A 21952-nucleotide genomic window follows, 5' to 3' on the forward strand; every position below is an offset into this window, starting at 1 on the left:
CAGGTGGAGCAAAAACCAGCCACATGACCAGCAACACAAACGAATGCCGACGAGGTCCATCAATGTCTTTGACAAGTCGGACTTTTTCTCTCTTAATGGACGAGTCTTGACAGTACCCCCCCCCCCCCCTCCCCCCCTCCCGATGTGAGATCCGTACACTTATGTTTGCTATTGCTATTCATATCATGGCTTCATCCAATCAGATTCAGACGCGTCTCAGTGTGTACGGCACAGCAATTTAACGTAAAAATGTTTCTTATTGATCCATAATTCTGATTACATTCACCTTGGCATGTAAAACTCCTATAATCATATTTACATTTTTCCAAAGTACTTACTGTGTAAATGTCTTCATTTCTCAGACGTGTTGGCGGCTTTAAACTGACGAAAGGCTCCATAAAGCTCAGTAAAAAACCTGCTGTGCTGTGCTGCAGCCCACATTGCAAGGATCAACTGAGGGCGTGGAGCATTAACCCGAGGTGAAACCTACTCTTGCCAAGCGATCGACAACGTGAAATTAGAACCCGTTAAGGCATTACTTAAGGGATACAAAAGGTGGCATAATTTTTTACTCAACAAAAACCCGTATTTTCAAAATTAGCATGAAGTATTTTGGAAAATGAAGCCTTTTAGTGCAAAGAGAAGGAAAAAAAAATCGCTCTCTAAGCTGACTGGCAAAAGACAAGACATCACACTTCATCAAAGGACACGTGGAATGATAGACGGTGCGCTTAAACACAAAGAGGGTTGTTGCCTTATAGCTGTGCAATACGCTTTTTTACTTTTAAATAGTATTTTGAATGCTTTGATGTCAGCAGCCCTGTGATGCTATACTTGGTGGTTTGCGCTGATGGCAAACATCAGCATGCGACAGGAACATGCTCACAGTGACAGTGCAAACATGCTGGAAATATATATATATATATATATATATATATATATATATATATATATATATATATATATTTCCCCAGGTACATCTTTCATAGAGTCAATCTGAAACGTTGACCTAATGATGGCACCGGATGAAAAGTCTGTCATCACCAACGTTAGCCAATTTACCAGCCTTTCATCCAATAGCTGTCAAGCTACAGATTCACTCTCACCTACAGATGACAACCTCATGGTGGCGCTGAAGTGAAAGTAAGAGTCTGAAGAAAAAAAAACACTCGCTTCCTGATTGTAGACTCTAGTTTAATTCACTTCGATCAGCGAAGAGACTCTTTGCAGCTTAACATTGGGCACTCACATCTCCCACTGTCCCAGTGTCGCAGCACAGCACCTGAAGCAGGCCTCACTTACCTCATAAACAAATTGATTTGAGGTGAATAGCCCTCAATTTATGAATTTGCATAAGTTATTCCCGCAGCCTAGTTCAGTTCAATTCATATTTATGGGCCGTGAGCACTTCTCTTCCTGAGCAAGAAGCTGACTAAGCTAGCCGCTGATTAAGCTAGCCGCTGGGTAAGCTAGCCGCTGAGTAAGCTAGCCGCTGGGTAAGCTAGCCACTGAGTAATAATACATTTATTTATATATATAGCACCTTTAAAAACAGGGTTTACAAAGTGCTCTACATAGAAGCAAGGTAAAAACATAACATCAATACAAGTAAACATTTCAGAAAATACATGAGACAATGAACACAATAGAGGAATAGAAAATTACAAATACAAAATAAAGCAGAACAGACAAACTAAAATAGGGGAACCAAAGAACTGCATAAAAGGACAACATCTTGGAGGTAATAAAAGGTGTACCAGTCCGGTTAAGCTAGAGTAAGCTAGCCGCTGGGTAAGCTAGCCGCTGAGTAAGCTAGCCGCTGTCTCCGCCAACGGTGAACTTCCGGGAGGGTGAATTTGTGACTTCACAACACGTTTGTTTTGATCTCTGACGTACGCACGCTATTTAGTGCACACAATCACAAGCACGGGTAAGAAAAGAAGAAAAAAAATACACGATCCCGAGATAATCCTCCTGCAAATTCCCCCATCTTGTTCACCTGGAAGACCGCGGCGCTAATCATGCTTCAGATGAAAGTATCTGACTTCTCTTGTTGATGGGCAAAATAAATAATGAATTATTCAGCTGAGCAACCTGAGGCATTAAAAACATGAATGGGTATGAAACCTCGTAAGTGTTTCCTGTTCAAATATGCAGAGGACGCCAATCTGATGGCCAACCTCACCAAGAGTAATTAGTCCATTTGCCACAGAGAGAGGTGACCCATCTGGAGTCACAGTGTGCCAACAACAACTTGGGAGCTCAACAGTCTCAAAATGATTGAGATAAACATTGTTTTATGCTGGAATCTGCATGCACATCTCTCCAGAAACATCCCCTTGGGACCGCTTGAAAATGAGCCTCAATGCTCAGAGCCTGGCTGCGATGTTCCTGTTTTCTGGGATGGCATCTCCTCCCACCTCAAATGGAATGACAACATCTCCGAACACAAGATTTTGGGGTCCTGTGGCAATTGAAGCAAGCTCACTGTCTCCTTCTGTAGGTTTCTGTGGGATTTCTAGATTGTTTTTTTCCCCGTAGCGTTAGATTAGTATCGGAAGAAGTTCCCTTTCTTTTCTTTTTTTTCCCCTGCTCATGACCGATGATGTAATCCAATCTCCTCTGGCAACTGGCACGACCTTGTTAAACCCAAATGTGCCCACCGTGTCAACAATTTCACGAGGGCCATCACTTTAATCAACCAGCCATTCACTAAAAGAAAACTAAAAAAAAACAACACACGATTAACCGCAAATTGATTCTCACCCTTTTCTGATAAATTAATTTTTTTTTTTGTGGTTCAAGGTTACAGGGAATTAATTATTTCCCAAAAATCTGAGAAGCACTTTTACAAAGCAACTGATAACACAAAGATAATCCTTGCATCATTTAAAGACCCTTTTCAATCAATATATTCTCTGTATACAGTGCGTCTGACATTCAAAGGCAAACGTCGGACAAAAGGAAGTTTTCTCCTTTTAAATATTCTGATCAAACAGCGAGGATATGGTTTTGCATTTGGGTTTCTGTTTGCGAGGTTCTATTTGAAGTGCGTTTCCAAGAATCCACATGCTGTTTCTGCATCCAATCAGAGCATCAAAGCTGGACTCCGTCCTGATTGGCCTCCCCCCTGTATCTGAACAATTGCTGAAATTCTTCCAATCAGGCCAGTTTGCAGCACTGGAACTGGAAAGCCTCACCTCAGCAGGTTCGCCTCATTTGGATTACAGGAGCTCTGCTCTTGTTGGTCAGCCGGGGATCCAGTTTTGAGACAGATCTGCACGCTGTTCCTCAAAAATAATTCAATGCAAAGAAATTCCCAAATAACACAAGGAATATTAGTCTTAACCTGAGCCACAGACAAAAACAACACATGGCACAGTAAACTTCAAACACAGTCCTATTTTTACACAGAACAGATGCAGGCGTGCCTGTATTTGTCTTTGTACTAATGGGACTGTGCGGGCTGACAGTAGAAAAGTATTAAAGCACGAGTGCACATTGTATCTATTTGAGTCATTGCACCTGGCAGGAGAATTGGCGATGGATGAAAGAGAGAGGAAGTGGTGGAAACACTATCAGACACCTGAGGAAAGTGGCGGAGGGGGTGCATCTGTTTAACTCACACACACACACACACACACACACACACACACACACACACACACACACACACCCTGGAACCGGGCCAAAAATACAATTCCCAAACATCCGTCAGGTCTACAATTAAACAAGTCTGCGATTGTTGAGATGAAAATGTTGTGAATGGATCCAATCTGCTACAACGGTTCGGGACAAAAGCTGAACAAATGACTCCTCTTCCCCGTGTAGACTGAGCAGATGTGTCACAGGCACAGGTACAAATAAAACCACAAACTGATTTCCTACACACAGAGGAGCAGCTAAGTTACACATATCCATACTAATTTTACGACATAAGATCATGAACGACAACAAGTAGCAGAACAGTTAGTCAATAAAGGGAATGTGAATATTGATATAGCACATTTATGACCTCTCCTCCAGGAGAGCACTCCCCCTTCTATTCAGCAATAAAACACTGGTTATAGGATCTTCCCAACAACCTCATATTTCTCCTTATACAACTGTGTCACATTTCCCCCGGCCTCCAATACTTATATATCCGCTCAGGGAGAGAGGCACGGTGTAAAGATTAAGGGCTTGGATGACAAGGGACGGCATGAGGAGACATGAATCTGTAACAGCGTTATTGCTGTGGTCAAGATTCGAAAGGTTAGCAAGAAGTCAGACTCGACACATGCTGTAAAAAAAGAAGAAGGGAATAACGCACAAAGGAGGGGGCGAGGCGGAGCATTAGTTTATCTTGCTGGACGAGTTTTTTTATTTTTAAAAAGCATTTTATGTCCAAGAGGAATAAGCAAGATCTAGTTCAAGTGTTTGGAACCCGATTTCCTTTTGTTGGAGGAGTTCGGCTCCCACGACTTGCGTTTCTCTTTTTTTTTTTTTCGGCGTCGCCATCTGTGCCGTCCGCTCAAACCACGCCCTGCCTGTGTTTTCCCATGACCCCCCCCCCCCCCCCCCCAGGAGTGCGGAGATGATGCACAGCTTCGCTGTCAAAAAGGGAAACAGAACAGAACTGTCTTGTTGGGAACTGCACTCGGGCCGCGCCCGCATATCTGACTGAGAGGCTTAGTCAGACAGACGCTGCTGAATCGTATCAGGACATCTGCAATTTCTGCAGAAAGGGAAAAGGCAGTGACATAGAAATACTCCTGGCAGAGATCAAACTTCATACAGATTTTAAGAGGCCTGGTGGCTACATTCACTTGTCTGTCATTTGTTCCGTTTGACTGAACGACATGTCTGAAGATTGTCTAATGCCACCGCAGATAATGGAGTCATGTTTTCTCTCCCTAAAACTGAAAGAAAAGAAATATCTTGCTCCCGGCACAGACATTGTTGTTTTTTTCGTGCACCCGGGTGACAGCTTGTGCTTGCACCTCCACATCAGACAATAACAACAAGTACTCCGTGGCAATATTCATGACAAAGCCTGTGTAGTTAATTGTGTCTGGCTTAGATTGATGATTTGTTTCAAATGAGGAGTATTTAGATGTACACGCCCCATGCTTTACAGATCTAATGGTGTTAACACGGAGAGCCATCCGTCCTCCCCGAGAAAAAAACAAATATCCTCATGCCAGGCTCCGATTTCACGTCACATTTTCTTTTTTTTCCCTCGGAGAATCAAGGGAGAAGTCCTGGTCTAAGCCCCCCAGTGGGTACAGATGTTCAGCCTAGAATATCTGGTAATGTGAGCAGTTTACAGATGAGATTTTCACCTCGTGAACTGCTTCCAAACACGATCAGGGACCGGAGTGGGCCAATGTGAGGAGGAGGGAGGTTTTTTTTCTTTAAAAAAATTGCTACCGTGGAGCTGGTGGAGCAAGTCTGAAGGCTGCTAGCAGTGTGGCCTTTTGAACTGATGAAGCCAACGTGTCTTCAACCATACAGATTAAGAGTTTTGGGGGGGCGGGGAACGTGAGGGTGGAATCGAGACGGTGTGATTGAGAGAGAGATAGAGAGAGCGAGAGAGAGAGAGAGAGAGAGATTTGAGCAGCGCAGCTTTTAAATCTTTTGGCGTCGGTCCAAATCAGGCCTTAACTCTTTGTGAGCGAGTCCAAGTCATCCATTCATTAATCTTCATAAACAAATTGCGAGTCAAGACGAAAAGACGTTCAGGTCTGAATGCTGACCATTAAAATGGCATGCTTTATGGTTCTGACATTTTCCTTTTCCGAGCTGTTTTAATTGTGTGTTTTTTTTCCTCCCGTTGATGCCTTGGACACTTTACCGCAGAGGTCTAATAATTAAATATGCCGGGACCGACTGTCTTGTTTATCTTGTATTAGTGACGCAGTCTCAAATCACAACTTGAATGTTTTTCGCTGTCAACTCTCAAGGGCGACGTCTCAAGCAGTTGCACATTCGAATTAGTGTGACTCACTATCAGTCGTAATATGTAAATGTGTGTTTGATACGTATCGCTTTATAATGCGATAATCTCAATAATGTCCCCGCTTTTAAAAAAAAAAAAGGATGTTGTCATTTTGGCTGTTTGTGATCTGGAAGCAGAATAACTCTGCGTTCTCCTTCTGCATGTGATTTCAAAATGGCTGGAAGACATCACACCTCATCCTTACCTATGCAGTAGCAGAGAATGATGGACAGAACCACAGCGACCCCCACCGCGATCAGGGCGGTGCACTTCCAGGAGCAGTGCTTCGGGGACTTCTTGAACTTGAACGCCCCTCTGGAGAGGCTGTTTCTGGGCAAAGGGCGCGCCGGCGTCGAGTAAACCGTCCCCGTCGCCATGGTGTAACCAGGGGCCGCTGCGCCAAAGAAAGGTGTCGTTCCCGTGCCCGTCTTAAAAAGGAAATGCCTGCAGATAAGGGTGGGAGAAAAAAAAGAAAGAAAAAGGGTCATTGTGTAAATAACGGTACAAATTATTGATGGTTTCAATCAGCACGCCTCAAAGTTAATAAAGGCCTGAGCGGTTTTAATTGAAAGTTAAATTAATTAAAATTTAGTTGGATAAAAGACCCTCCCAAAACGTGTTCCTGTGCCCAAACGCTCCAAGCAAGTCCAATCAAAATTCAAATGGCCAAATATCCAATGAAAAACAGTAAAATACCGTGTACCCTACAATACTAGTGACTCCCATGTGTATCACGCTGCAAGACGAACTGGGTCGAATTATAATATTCAGTATATTCCTGACATTGGAAGATGTGAACAAAAAAGACCTCATAAAAACAATCATCTCCCACTTGCCCTTTTACAACTGGGCCTTTGCTAATAACCCATTATACCTGGGGTAATTAAGAGGGTTTAATCAAATGCACTACAGAGTGATTGTCCTATTAACTTTTAAACCCCACGTGAAAAGCTCTTAAGTAAATGAATTAAGCCTTGTTGCCACTCTTGCCACTACTTAGAGATTAATACCCAAATGCCTCCAGGCTTATGGGGACGACCAGGGAAATTGGACAGATTGACCATTCACTCCAAATGCTCCTCCGTTCCAGAACTGCCCGTGTTTAATACAAAATGCAATGCATTGTCGAGCGATATTTAGCCCTTTGCCGATTAACGTTGATTGGCGACAGATGAGAATTTTCTAAAAAAAATAAATAAAAAACTTTTAAATTCTTCTACCGAGATTACTTTGGGAGTTGATTGTAAAACATTAATGTTGATTGGATACTTTCTTACAGATGAGAAATTTCCGAAAAACAATTTTTTATTTTTTTTTAATTCGTCACCGAGATTACTTTGGGAGTTGATGGGTAAAACATGACATGATTAATAATTAACACTCACAGTAACACACAAAGATACACCTGAGAGTACCTGCCCAGCACCACCACAGCAATATCGTATTCAACTGGAACGGTTCTCGCCTCAACGTAATATTTAAAAAAAAAGTAAGCAGGCAACACGTTTTAGAGTGTATCTGGCTAGTATAGATTCCAGGAGGAACAGGTTGCCATGGCAGCCGCTAATTTACACCAATAAACTGATAAAGCGGTGTTTGCTCATCAATTATTAGTGCGGCATCTGCTGAAGTCACCGTGTACGTTTTCGTACCATCTTTTTAATCCCAACTGTGAGTCCGTGCTAAGAGAGCTTGAGAACGGCTAATTGGGTGCGTAATCTGAAGATGAGCCGCTAAGGACTGAAAATCCGATGCAGTGGCACTTGCTAATCACGGTTTCCCTTATTATTCGATAGGATCAACCTGAAACGGGTTTCATTCGCCCACAATGTTCTCTCTCTCTCTCCGTTGGGACAACATTTTGACTTTGAAGACTTAGTCGGCGATCCGATATTTTGTGAAATGGTTTTAAACAGGTTTGTTTTACACATCGTAAACCTACACCGTAATGCATCGCTCATATTTCATCACGCTGCTGATATTTCAGCTGCTTCCCATCTCCGTGAGGACGTCTGGTCTAAAACCCTCCTCTGATCAATGCTCGTCTAAAAAGAACAAATGTCAAGATTTGATGTCTGGCTCCTCGATGCCCCCCCCCCCCCCCCCCCCCCCCCCCCCCCCCCCCCCCCCCCCCCCCCCCCCCCCCCCCCCCCCGATTGACACGTACAGTCACGGACAGAATTCATTTAAAGGTTACCGCGTGTCACTGCTGGAATGACAATGCTCTGCAAAGCCGGGGCAGGTTCAGATGCTTCAATCTGGAACAATCTGTACTGTTTGCTGCAGCAGACACAGACGCTGTAATACACAGTTGGGTATGAATTGAGGTCAAAACGTGTCTGAGGCAGACGTGTAGTCAGTCGGAGTTAAGTGCAAGTGGATGCAATCTGATGAGGTAGACAGAAAGGGATGTGATCCTGTGAGTTCATCTGTGTGTGTGTGAGTGTGTGTGTGAGTGCGCACACACTCTATTAAAGGGAGGTGACAAGCTTCTCTTTGCAAGTTGCAGAGGTGACGCAGAGACGTTTTTGCCCGTAAATAAAACATCTCAAATCTACCTGGGATCTTATTTATGCAACGATACAAGCACACAAAGTTCTCATTGGAGTCAAAGAAACCTGAACAACATTTTAAATCAGTGGCACATCTGTGCTAGGTCACATGCAGACGGCATCATTTCTACTAACAACTAAACTAAGTAATGGAAAACAGTGATAATGAATATGTAAAATAAAAAAATAAAACATGTTTATTTGCACAATTCAGTTGATTGAACAATCTGAGCGCACGTATAATTACCAGAAACATATGGCGCGCTGTGGGTGGTCTCAAACTAGGCAGTCAGCTATACTTCAGTCATGTATGTATCCCTTTTGCTTTGAACGAGAGAGAGAGAGTGTCGAGTGAAACTAAAAGCTGTCAGAATGTGAGCGGACCAGCGCCACTGGGACAAAGTCCTGCGCTGGACATTTATTGCACTTTGCCGTTTAATGTAATTCTGGTGTCGCTGTTTTTTTTCTTTTCTTCCTCCACAGAGCAGAGTGAAGGGGTCTAAAGATGAACTGCTGTTGGACATGATTAACAAACAGCGGAGCAGTGTAAATGTCTGCCGGATGACCGGCTAATTGATTACAGCCAGTGTGATGCAACAAGGCACATTACTATGCTAATCCAGCCAGCCCCAGCGATAGCAATGTGCTGCGTTTTACAGCCAGCGAGACGGAGAGAGACACAGGAGAAAAAAAAAGAAAAAAAGAGACAATCAAAAGAGTGTGAGAGACGACGGAGAGGTTGAAAGAGAGCAAAATTAATGGCGGCGTGTCAGTGTGTGTGTGTGTGTGTGTGTGCGTGCGATCGCGGTGCGTTTGCGGGCACGTCCCCGGCTGTCCCATTGAGAACACAAAAGCATCAGCCAGCCAGCCCGGCCTCCTCTGCTCTCACAACGCTGCTTGTCATCGGGATGACATTTGAAAACATCCTCACAGAGGACAAAAGACTAAACAGAGAGTGGGTGGATTGTCTACGGCTAAGCTGCAGCTGGAAGGGCGAGAGAGCACGGGAGAAACAATGCGAGTCGGAGCCCTCAGAATATGTAATCTGCCTATTAGCTGCTGTTCTGCGTTAGCATTAGCATCTCAAGGTGAGAGACGGAATAATCAGGCCGCTTCAATCCCCCCCCCAAAAAAAACGGAAAAAGAAGAGTGAAGAGAAGAAGAAATAATTTAAAAAGGCTACAGATGTGACGGGCAGCACGGGGGCCCGTTTTCACACGTTCGCCCTCCCCACGATCGCCACCTGCCCTCTCTACGGGGGGCGGCCTGTTAGCAGGTGCTATTCTGGTACTGCTAGCTCCGCACCCATGGGATGGTATTTCAGTGCCGGCGAGCTTTTCTGTGCCGTCGTGCCCACGAGATCAGCGTGGTGCCATCTTGAGTCACTTAGATTGTTTGAACATGGGAGGAATTACTGTATATTTAACAAGTTTGATTAGATTTGGCTTAAGTGGAGCTCAGCTCTAATGTACATATATTTAAGACTTTGGAGTCCAACTCTAGATCTGAAACAGTTGCTCTGTGGTTTATCTTGAGGGACACTTGTAGTGACGTGTATATTAGCATTCAGATAACTCCTCACTTATCCATCCTCTCTTCATGACAACTTTTACATTTGCTGGCTAAACTCATCTGGACCAGATGCACTTTGTGTTGCCAGCAGCAGCAGTTTATACAGTAGCCTAAAAATAAGAGGAACATATTGCAGAACTTTGGGAATACCACCAAAATGTGTGCTTTTGGCACCGATGAAGTTGGCGGAAAAAAAAAAAAAGAGGAAAAAGAAAACACGCGAGGAAAAAGGAAGAAATACGTCTCGAGGATTACCACTTTGTCTACACCACCCTCCACTTTGGCAGGTAACCAGCCATCACTGCAAGCTCCTTTCTATTCCCAAAGGCCAGTTGGCTGGCTGCTTACACATGACTAATCAGTCCTGGTGCAATCCCGACACCGTGGCTGCAGTACAACAACAAAAAAAGTTAAATTTTTCCTCCTCTGATGTGAAGCATAACCGTCTGACTCATGATTTACATGTGCATCACACACAAACAACCGCACACACTATCCTATTTGGATTACATCTGCTATTCTTTTTTGGCCCCCTCCGAAAACAATCTAACACGTTTTCCATCAGGAAAATTGTACCGTCTGTGGGACACTGTACCACATGATGATGTTAGAGCTGAGACATAATTTCATTTCACAAAAGGACTCCCTTGACGCGTGAATCCAACGGGGATTGACAGCACATTTATAACCGCAGCGTGTGGCTGGGCAGGCCTTCAAAAGACGCTGAGGACTCTGAAATGTCATAACGACTGTTCTAGCTGAATCTCGTTGGATCTAAGTGACAAAAAAAAAGAAAAGATATGCTCAAGTGGGCTCCAAAGGACGTTCATATGTAAGAGCCGACACCTGAAACCTATCTGGTGGAGCACTTATTGAGCTCATGGCTTGCAGCATAAAAGGCGTCAAAAATATTAATTTTGCACATGCTGGTGTCTTCCATTGCAAACGATGATTAAGTACGGCTCAAGAAAAATTTACATACAGTATATCTGTATTGGTCTCTTGGGGGACATGGTAGTTCATTTTATAATGAAATTCAATGAAATAATTGAAAATATCATGGAGAAAAAAACTGTTAGTGAAGCCAAGTGGTTAGTAAGGGAAACTCACGGGATTTATTAAAAAGTACACATACTTTATAGATCTGACTGTCTCTTCTGCACTTGAGGATAGCAAACGGACAGTAAACATTATCACTGCTCTGTTGCCAGCTATTTGATTAATTGGAGTGGTATTTGTAAGAATAAAGCAGAAATAGAGGGATTCCTTTCAATTATCCGAAGTGTAATATCGGCGTTTCTCTTAATAACAGAAAACATATAACAGGACTTCTCCTAATCCAGTGTTATTACTCGTAAATGTTCTTCAGAATTGCAATATTTTGTGTACATTTTACAGTGAGTGTGGATTGCTTTTGTTATCTTTGCCAGGATATTATGCATTCTGTCTGATCAGTGGACATCTGTCGGCAGCTAATCTTTTATAGGCCTACTGGCCCCATCAGCGTAATACGTCCAGTGCTCATTCATGACTATATGTTCAAGGACCTCTCGATGTTGTAATGTTTCACACTTTTTGTCAACATTTATGCATGTCGGCTATATCGCTTAGCAAATAATAAACGGAGCTACAGTCAGATTACAACGGATAAGATGCACAGGGAGGTGTGCTAGTTAGCTGTTAGCTAGCCGGTGCGCAGCATTGTCCTGGTGTCGGTTTGGTAAAAAGAGCTAACAGCTAACTAGCTAGCAGGAACTAAAACACACAGCATGACTGACAGCTTTTGTTCAGAGAAAGCGTTTAACACTCAACATGTGGCACCAGGCATTAGTCGTATGTATTGAAATGAGAGCATATATCCCTCGCGGGAGACGGGAAAGGTGAATAAAAAAAAAAATGCATCCGACACGTTTTTCAGGTCTCGATTAAACCGGTACAGCAGTGGTCGTTGCAGAATGACATTGCGGAGCTGGGTTCAAGTTGCGTCCCACTGGAGGTTTGTTTTCCTCGAGCTGTGTAAAACAAGGTCTCATTTGTCTGTCTGACTGTTTGATGTTTTCAAACTGCGAGAGTAAATGAGCCGACATCAAACTCGGTGACTTAACACAGCTTTGACGGTATGATCACAGTGAGATCGGTGACTTCACTCACTCCCCGTATAATAATGAGCGGTAGTTATAGTATTTACTGAGTGCGACACTCATTTCAAAGAACACTGAAAGCTATTCACACTGAAAGCTAGTATTGAGCCAAATTAGCACACTCGTGCTTTGAAGACAAGCACTTTTAGGAGAATGTTACACACACAATTCATTACTGCTAATTGCTGTAAAAGTAGCTAATGCTGTCAAATGAGTGCTTTATTTTCAAGGAGGTCTCGTCAAAGGGAATATCTATTAAACAAGATCATGACGTTTTGATTCATATGTGACACTTTTTTTCTTCTTTTTTTTTTAAATCGACAGAACGATTTACTATCTGCGCATTTGACCACGTCGACTGTGCCGCGTGACAGATATAATCAATGTAAGTGTTGAGGTTTTCCTGCCATAACTGAGGCCACCTACGTTTGTGCCGTGATAGGACCTTCCGCGCCTAACCCCCCCGAAGGCATCCTAATAAATACTTTCTGGAGCTGCTGTTTACACGTCCCAACCTGGTGGTTTTCTTGCAATTATGTGGCGTACCGGGTCTTCCCTTTTGGCCCCGTTGTGCGCAGCGGCCCTCAGTTCCCACCCACTGCCAAGCACTTGATTTAGAGTCCACTGTGGTGATAGTGATTTATGCCTCCGCTGATGATAGGTGTGCACATATTGTTTTGTCGATAAGACTAAGACGGCTCAAGGTCACTGCGCGGTTGGGTATTCAATCACTGCGTCTTCCCCAGAAAGTGAAAGTGTCGCAACATATAGCAATTGATTCAGTCATATCATCAGAGGTTGTTGCTCCACGGACGAAATTCAAAGTTTACAATCATACGCCTTCGGAAATAAAAGGGGACGCTGTGCCAGGGAAATATCAGGCGAGAATGCAATCATCTACTCAAGGCCATTTCTGAGTCAGAGCGCAATGTACCACACTTCATTAGCCAGGATGGTTTGAGCGCCCTGATTAAGAGAAATGTAACGTATGTTTCAGTGGGGGGGGGGGGGGGGGGGGGGACTTGGCAGAGGCTCTGGAGACAACATAGTTTCCTGCGCAGCGTATTTTTTTTATACAACACACACATACACAATCGCCTTTTCCAAGTTAACCTTGATAAGTTATAGCCTCTCGGATTTGAACTGGCAAGCTCTCTGATATTCCCATAATTCCCTCTAATCAGGCACTCTGCTGCTGAGTGTCGGTCTATCTAATTTGGTGATCAGCCCCATAATTGTGGGCGCATACAAAAAGCAAAAAGACGGCGAACGCTCGACAACATTATTCTCCACAGAGGAGATAACACGGAACAAGTTTATCAAACTCGGCGGGACACCATATTATGCCTCGCACAATTTGCGGGGCGATAATTGAACCCTGATGAGGTGTAGAACTTAAATACCTCAAATCCTGGAGTGAATTATCATTTTATTATCCACCTACTCCTGGAGGAGTAGCACTAAAACGTGAATAAAATCATCAGGTGATAAGATTTATTGTTTACTTGAAACCTTTTCATTTTTTTCTTCGCCATTTATTCAATCCCTAGTGTGATGAAGACTACCACAAGACTTCTACACGCTAAATTCACGGCAGTTTAACATGTGCCGAGGGTTACGCAATCTAATACTGAAGATCCTCCTGCCAGGACGCGCGATACTTTGCAGGTCATCCAAATGATAAAGGTTTGTGAGCATTAATACAAAGCTGGTAGCACAGCTGGCTCAATCACGACTGGGTGAGTCACTGTTAACCCCGACTGGGAGTTTTGGAGTTTTATGGATATGGGCCAATATCTGGAAAGAACATCCAACAGTCCAGTGGATTAAATTACACATATAGCACCAGTTGTGGTCCCCAAATGTGGCAAACAAGCTATCCAAATTAAATAAGTGAAATATAGTTACAGCTACGGTTTCCTTCACCGATTTCCAAACGTAAAAGGTGTTCAATTAAAATACAGGACAGGTCAAATGAACGTTTTCAACAGCAGCTCCTTTTTATTTCACATCATTTTCCTTTCCGGGTCGGTGAAAGCGGCTGCAATATACCACCTGGAGCTGGATTTCCCCGCTCTGATGTAGGTCATTGTGGGTCACTCACCTGCTCTCCAGGGCCACATTGCTGCCCAGGACCCAGCTGTCCTGCAGCTGGACGCATTCCGCCGTACTCTGCAAGTCGGTCGCCAGGCCGGCTGTGGGCGGCGGGCTCGGGCTCCTCTGATTGGCCAGTGAGCTTCGGCTCAGGGACGTGATGGACGGGTGCTGCTTGTGTGGGGGCGGTGCCGGCGGGAGAGGAGGCGGGCCTTGCTGACAGGATAGATGGTCACCTGGAGTAAAGCGGAGGGAAAGAGACATCAGCATGTTAGTTTTTGTTGCATTCTTTCCGTAATTTGTTTTTTCGCCGATTAGAACTACACCCGGGAGATAACTACCAGAGAGCAGATGGGCAAGAGTATGCATCTGCCTCGTATGTAAACTATGACAGCATATAGCCACATAACAGACCCAGAAAAGTAAATACAACCAAGAGCAAGACATTAAAATGAGATGCAACCACTGCAGAAAAGGGGGAAATAAGAGCTGCTTTTATGGCGACACACATAATAATTGTCGCCAAACGCCACACGGCTGACAGTCGGGTTCTCTTAAACAGAAGGTCACTTAGAGAGGCAGCTGTTCTTTTATGGGCGCTTAACGCAATGTTTCACGTTTGATTACAGCCAGAGAAGACTCTCAAATAACTAATGACCAGAACATCCATTAGAGCTCTGAGAGAACAGGTTTTCCAATTTCACACAAAGCTGTGTAATTGGCCCCCAGAATGGCATGTGGTGATTATCTATCCATCTTCCCTGTTTAAAAGGTAAAAACCCACAGTGCTGACAATTCTGATTTGCTCCAATGAGCCCCGAATGGGTATCGTCTTTCCTGCTTCACAGAGGCTTGGAGAAGATTGAGAAAGCTGGGACTTGTGTCTTTTAAGAGCTGTTGTTTTGACAGCGTGCTTTTTTTATTTTTTATAAAGCCAATATGAGTTTAATTTCGTGGCATACAAACGCTGTCAGTTTTATTGATTTATTTGTATTTAACCTTTGCTTTCTCCACCACGCACAGAGGCATTGTGGGACTCAAATGATGCTCTGCGCTGTACAGCTTGACAGAACATCTTCATTGGAAGGACACCAGGCGCTGTTTGTAAAAGAGCCGCTAATAACCGCGCAATTGTTGTCCTTGTCCTTACACGCTTTCTGCTTTTCACTACGTCCTTCTATGCATAAAAGCAAAAGCGGTTCAATTCAAGCAATTGAGCCTTGTATTTGGTTCCAAAGTATAAATGGGAAACATGTATGCCATTCAGGGCTCGGAAATCACTTCCACCGCTTTGAGGTAAAAACCTTTAAGCTTTAAGCATGAAGGCTATTTGTAGATTATTTCTCACATATTGAAATGGAGGAATACATCGGAATTATAGTGTCAGGCAGAGAGTAATAAGAATGATTACCGATGGTAGAACTCTTCTCCACGAGTTAATTGCAGCCGACAGTCGCAGCTGTAATAAAGTTTAGCAGGGGAAGGTTGTACCAATCAATTTTTTTTTTTTTTTTTGGGGGGACTAATTACTTCTTCCATGGATATATTTCCCATCTTCATAAAAGAATACATTATTTTTAGAGCATCTGTTTCATCTGTATAGAAACAGACAGACAAGACAAGACAAAAGATGAAAGATGAATTGTGTGATGGGGAATCGGGAGTGACGAGAGTGCACGATGGCGGCGCAGGAGGCCAATCTAAGATTAATTAATTTCCGATTAGTCTTTGATCAAACCCAATCAAATATGATCGCCCCCTCATCAAACTACATCACCTCGTTCAAAGTCAGTTCTGAATCCTGACACGTGAATTAACCGTGGCATCTGCGTTTGCAAAAAAAAAAAAATATATATATATATTTTAAGGCCGCCATGACTTCGTGATGATGAGTACAAGACACGCCACTCATCTCCTGGGCTAGACTGTGAGCCCCATTTGAAAAGCTGATGCTAATAGAAATATGGATCATCTATCGACACTGGCTGGTTTTACTTCACCTCGGGGGCCTTATTCTATTGTGTGAGCTGGCGGCAGCCACAAGCTTCTCTCCGGCAGAAGCATTTTTTTTTTTTCATATGATCAGCACACACCGGCGCCGCGGTCCAATGTCATGGAGAGAAGAGCAGGAATGACGTACAGTCAGGTGGGCTCTGAAAAACAGACAATGGTCTAAAGTGGAGCTAAATTGATGGGCAGAAAGGATTATTTTTAGAAGTCAATTTTCTTTATTATCATGAAAGAATTGGCTTGGTAACGCATTATATGACGCCCATGTCTATAGTGCATTGTTAACATACTCATAATGCATTATAATCTGCTTGCAGCACTGTCTAATTCTAGTTATAAGGCTTAATAACAATCATCAGAACACATTATAAAACATATAATAATGACTCATAAGGTCAAGTATCATAATACTTCATGATTGCTGATATTGTTTTGCAAGTATCATGGTGCATCATAATCCCCTTCGTTGGAACACAGTATGATACTTTACTTAAATCAAAGAAAGGACCACTTGAGTGATTATAATGTGTTATAAAAGGATTATAGTATGTATTATACATCAAAAAAAAGGACGACTTGAGTGATTATAATGTGTTATAAACCGATTATAGTATGTATTATACATCAAAGAAAGGACCACTTGAGTGATTATATGTGTTATAAAAGGATTATAGTATGTATTATACATCAAAGAAAGGACCACTTGAGTGATTAGAATGTGTTATAAACCGATTATAGTATGTATTATACATCAATGGGCATTATAATAGCCTGTGACCCTAGCAAACAAAAATCTCAGTGAATAACCAGCATAACTCAATCTGCTTTAATGTATTGTGGTTATTGTAACAAAGCATTTTGCATACTTATGAGTGTATGTTACTAGAATTATACAGTGCCATCAGCTGATTATAATGCACTATAAGTAGGTTTATTATGGGATATAGACATGGGCCACATAAAAAGTGTTACCAAAAGGGTAATGTCCAATTCATGTTACCTCATGAAATTATATTTAACGTGAAATAACTGCAGCCTCCTCTTAAATAACCCAATGAAGCCCCCCCTCTGTTTTTAAAATACATAAAGCAGATGTCTTTGTTCTCCTGTACAAACATCACCTCATTAACACGCCCACACAGGCAATGCTGGTAAACAATCCGCCTTCCCTTTTTTTGGATTGCAAATAAAGATACAGGAGAGATATTGAACAAATCGGTATCCATTTATCTTCACGTCTACATATTGATCTGTCGGCATATAGCTCAAGGCAACATCTTGATTGCCCTTGATTAATTTGCAGGCCGTCCTGCTGCCGCACTGCTGGCATTGAGAGTTTGAAAAGGCAGCTTTTTTATACAGTAACGTCCAGCGCGTCAAAATACAAGACTTTATGGGATTTCTGATGAAGCAACGTGTTAAAAAGGGATGCCTGAACCGCAACAGGAAATGAACCCGGTTTTATTTATTGGTTTCATCTTCGGTGAAAGCACACGCTGAGCATTCATTACACAAAACACAAAAAAAAAATCCCCCAAAAAAACCTTCAAAGGCATAGGATTTGACATGCAGCAAATCTGACTGCATAATCCCACAATGAACTGAGGGAACATAAAACCCCACCAACTGAATTAAACCTTCTGTGTGCATACTTTGCAAAAAAAATAAATAAAAAAAGAACACAAAGCCTTTGGGTGAAAATATGGTCGTCCACTCGAAATGCTGCTTTTGAGAGTTCGCCCTAAACCGTGATACAGTTGTGGCTTTGAGCGAAGCGAAAAGAAGCAAAACAAAAGTGCTCACGACTAAAACCGGGCGAGAATACGATTTTTTTCAACACTGGGAATGTACAGTTGGTCTGAAAAACGTTCATATTTTCGTCGTTATCCTCAGGAGACCCAGTGAAACGGAGGTTTAGCTTCTGTACTGTGAAGCATTCCCCACTGAAAAGGATTCGTGCTGAGTACAGTTACAAGAGGGATTTAAATCAAATCATTCCCATTTGATTGGACCACTAAAAAGGGGGCGGGCTTAGAAAGTAGTCGCAAAACATTGCAGATCAATTGATCTGTATTGCACAGTGTGACAAAAGACGTCATCTTAAAAGGGTTACAAAGGGATTCCTTTTATTAAAAAGCTGCCGTTTTCATATTTTTCAAATGACAAAACTAATTATTGTTTACTTTTATATAAATGCCACACACATATCCCAAAGGTTTAGTAAATGTATCCAGCACCATCGGATGAAGAAGCAACAGCTGTGAGAGACGATTCAAAATGACTTCTCCTTAACCTTTTGGTTCAAGAAATCCACCCACACACCTCCTAATATATGAGCACACATAAAAGTCTGAAGTGGAACTCCACTAGTCATGTAAACCTTTGAGTTATTACTAAATACCAAGTTATTCCCACATCGAGATCTGAAACTTGACTCCATTCGGATTTTGAGTGATTAATTATGCAAACGTTTTTTTTCATCTCAGTTAAAGGCTGCTCTCATTCCCTTAATCTTTATTTATGTGGGGTCAAGATCAAATGGTGCAATAGTTGCTTTTCCCTAAAAAGGAAACTTGTTTATGAGTTTTCTGCGCAACCAATCGAGTAAGTGTTGACTTCACAAGTCGGAATTTTTATATTAGAATTAACATTTTAATACAACTCCATGTTTATTCGATATACATTTGAACCTTTTTTTCAAAGTTTTTTGTTGTGTTTTCTCATGCGTTCAAATTTTCCTGCACACGGTCAGTGTTAGTGTGTCTGAGTGATGACCCCGATGTGATTCCACGTGGGTAGACTGTGCAGCAGTTCAGTGTGCAGTTCAGTGTGTAGTGGTGCAGTGTGTAGTGGTTCAGTGTGTAGTGGTGCAGTTCAGTGTGTAGTGGTGCAGTGTGCAGTGGTTCAGTGTGTAGTGGTGCAGTTCAGTGTGTAGTGGTGCAGTTCAGTGTGTAGTGGTGCAGTTCAGTGTGTAGTGGTGCAGTGTGCAGTGGTTCAGTGTGTAGTGGTTCAGTGTGTAGTGGTTCAGTGTGCAGTGGTTCAGTGTGCAGTGGTTCAGTGTGTAGTGGTGCAGTTCAGTGTGTAGTGGTTTAGTGTGTAGTGGTTCAGTGTGTAGTGGTGCAGTTCAGTGTGTAGTGGTTCAGTGTGCAGTGGTTCAGTGTGTAGTGGTTCAGTGTGCAGTGGTTCAGTGTGTAGTGGTTCAGTGTGTAGTGGTTCAGTGTGTAGTGGTTCAGTGTGTAATGGTTCAGTGTGCAGTGGTTCAGTGTGTAGTGGTTCAGTGTGTAGTGGTTCAGTGTGTAGTGGTTCAGTGTGTAGGTTCAGTGTGTAGTGGTGCAGTGTGTAGGTTCAGTGTGTAGTGGTTCAGTGTGTAGTGGTTCAGTGTGCAGTGGTTCAGTGTGTAGTGGTTCAGTGTGTAGTGGTTCAGTGTGTAGTGGTTCAGTGTGTAAGTTCAGTGTGTAGTGGTTCAGTGTGCAGTGGTTCAGTGTGTAGTGGTTCAGTGTGTAGTGGTGCAGTGTGTAGTGGTTCAGTGTGTAGTGGTTCAGTGTGCAGTGGTTCAGTGTGTAGTGGTTCAGTGTGTAGTGGTTCAGTGTGTAGTGGTTCAGTGTGTAGTGGTTCAGTGTGTAGTGGTGCAGTGTGTAGTGGTTCAGTGTGTAGTGGTTCAGTGTGTAGTGGTTCAGTGTGTACGTTCAGTGTGTAGTGGTTCAGTGTGCAGTGGTTCAGTGTGTAGTGGTTCAGTGTGTAGTGGTGCAGTGTGTAGTGGTTCAGTGTGTAGTGGTGCAGTGTGTAGTGGTTCAGTGTGCAGTGGTTCAGTGTGTAGTGGTTCAGTGTGTAGTGGTTCAGTGTGTAGTGGTTCAGTGTGTAAGTTCAGTGTGTAGTGGTTCAGTGTGTAGTGGTTCAGTGTGTAGTGGTTCAGTGTGCAGTGGTTCAGTGTGCAGTGGTTCAGTGTGTAGTGGTTCAGTGTGTAAGTTCAGTGTGTAGTGGTTCAGTGTGTAGTGGTTCAGTGTGTAAGTTCAGTGTGTAGTGGTTCAGTGTGTAGTGGTTCAGTGTGTAGTGGTTCAGTGTGCAGTGGTTCAGTGTGCAGTGGTTCAGTGTGTAGTGGTTCAGTGTGTAAGTTCAGTGTGTAGTGGTTCAGTGTGTAAGTTCAGTGTGTAGTGGTTCAGTGTGCAGCGGTTCAGTGTGTAGTGGTTCAGTGTGTAGTGGTTCAGTGTGTAGTGGTTCAGTGTGTAGTGGTTCAGTGTGTAGTGGTTAGTGTGTAGTGGTTAGTGTGTAGTGGTTCAGTGTGTAGTGGTTCAGTGTGTAGTGGTTCAGTGTGTAGTGGTTAGTGTGTAGTGGTTCAGTGTGTAGTGGTTCAGTGTGTAGTGGTTCAGTGTGTAGTGGTTCAGTGTGTAGTGGTTCAGTGTGTAGTGGTTCAGTGTGTAAGTTCAGTGTGTAGTGGTTCAGTGTGTAGTGGTTCAGTGTGTAGTGGTTCAGTGTGTAGTGGTGCAGTGTGCAGTTCTGCGTGTGCACTGGCAGAGTTGGACGTTTGAAAGCCACGTGGCAACCCTGCAAAAATATGGTATTTTTGGCACCACGGCACTTTGAATTAGATTATCCACTGACTCAAATGCTGGATTGTGTGTGTAAAAAAAAAAAAGCACACTAAACAATGAACCCTGAAGAAAGCTTGGCATTGTCTTCTATCAGGGCACGCGGGGAATTAAGCTGGCCTTTAAAGTGCAGGCTCAGTGACCGAGAAGGCAGATAAAACAGCTGTGTGGTTTATGGGGTTTTGCTTTGAAATCAGATCAAGACAGATGCCTCCTTTGCATAATTCCTCAACGTCAGTTTATCATCATCTCCATCAGCAACATGCTTCAAAAGGGACCCTCGTGATTAATACTGCATGCCAGCGCTGAAATGACAGACTCATTCCCTTCTTAATGATGCTTGCAATATCTATCAAATTATGTTTTACGAAGCGTCGGTGTTTTTACAGAAACACCTTCTTGACTAGCTTTATGTTTCAGCCGCTCCTCATGCTTTGACTTTAGAGGGTTTTATTCGGGAACACTGACTCACTGCACAGAGAGAAGTGCGAACTGCGTCCTCAGAAAACAGCTGCATTCGATGTAGTGAATAGAATTCAGTTCATTTAAAATAATCGTGCCAGAGGTTAGCGCCGTGTGCAAGCCGAGTTCACATTTCACCATATTCGTCTTGAACTTTGCGATGCCACTTCTTGATACTCGCGTGTTAGGATTCTCCGAGGTCGTCCTCTGAAAATATATCTTATTATTTTTGTTTTTGTTAAAGCATCAAGAAGCGTACCGCGCATGATGTTCCAACACAAGAGTCGGGATACAATTAAAAGCCGTTTTGCACTCACTAAGCTTTTGCAAGCTTGGTGAAAGCCTTTTCATATTCATTGTGTAAGTAATACACAAAAGGTCTTGTGCCATTTTACTCTCCATTAAGAGACGGATTCAACTGCTAATGGAATTGAAAGGGCCTTTGCTTCGACTGGCTTGCCCTTCACCAATAGGAAAATTACAGGATATGTGCATAGCAAGGAATCCGTCAAAATAGATCACCGAACTCAACGAGGTCGCAGCTCGTCTTGTCCG

At 43.0% G+C, this 21952-nt stretch overlaps 1 protein-coding gene across 1 annotated transcript in view; it reads right to left on the bottom strand.

The window, feature by feature from the left end:
* Positions 1-21952, bottom strand: part of si:dkey-237h12.3 (teneurin-3) — a 124444-nt gene that overhangs the window by 59343 nt on the left and 43149 nt on the right. Inside the window, 2 exon segments of the mRNA XM_034543272.1 lie at positions 6186-6424; positions 14350-14575. Coding sequence (XP_034399163.1) covers positions 6186-6424; positions 14350-14575 — 465 coding nt within the window.

This window comes from Cyclopterus lumpus, chromosome 10 (assembly GCF_009769545.1).
Source record: "Cyclopterus lumpus isolate fCycLum1 chromosome 10, fCycLum1.pri, whole genome shotgun sequence".
Taxonomy (NCBI): Eukaryota; Metazoa; Chordata; class Actinopteri; order Perciformes; family Cyclopteridae; genus Cyclopterus; species Cyclopterus lumpus.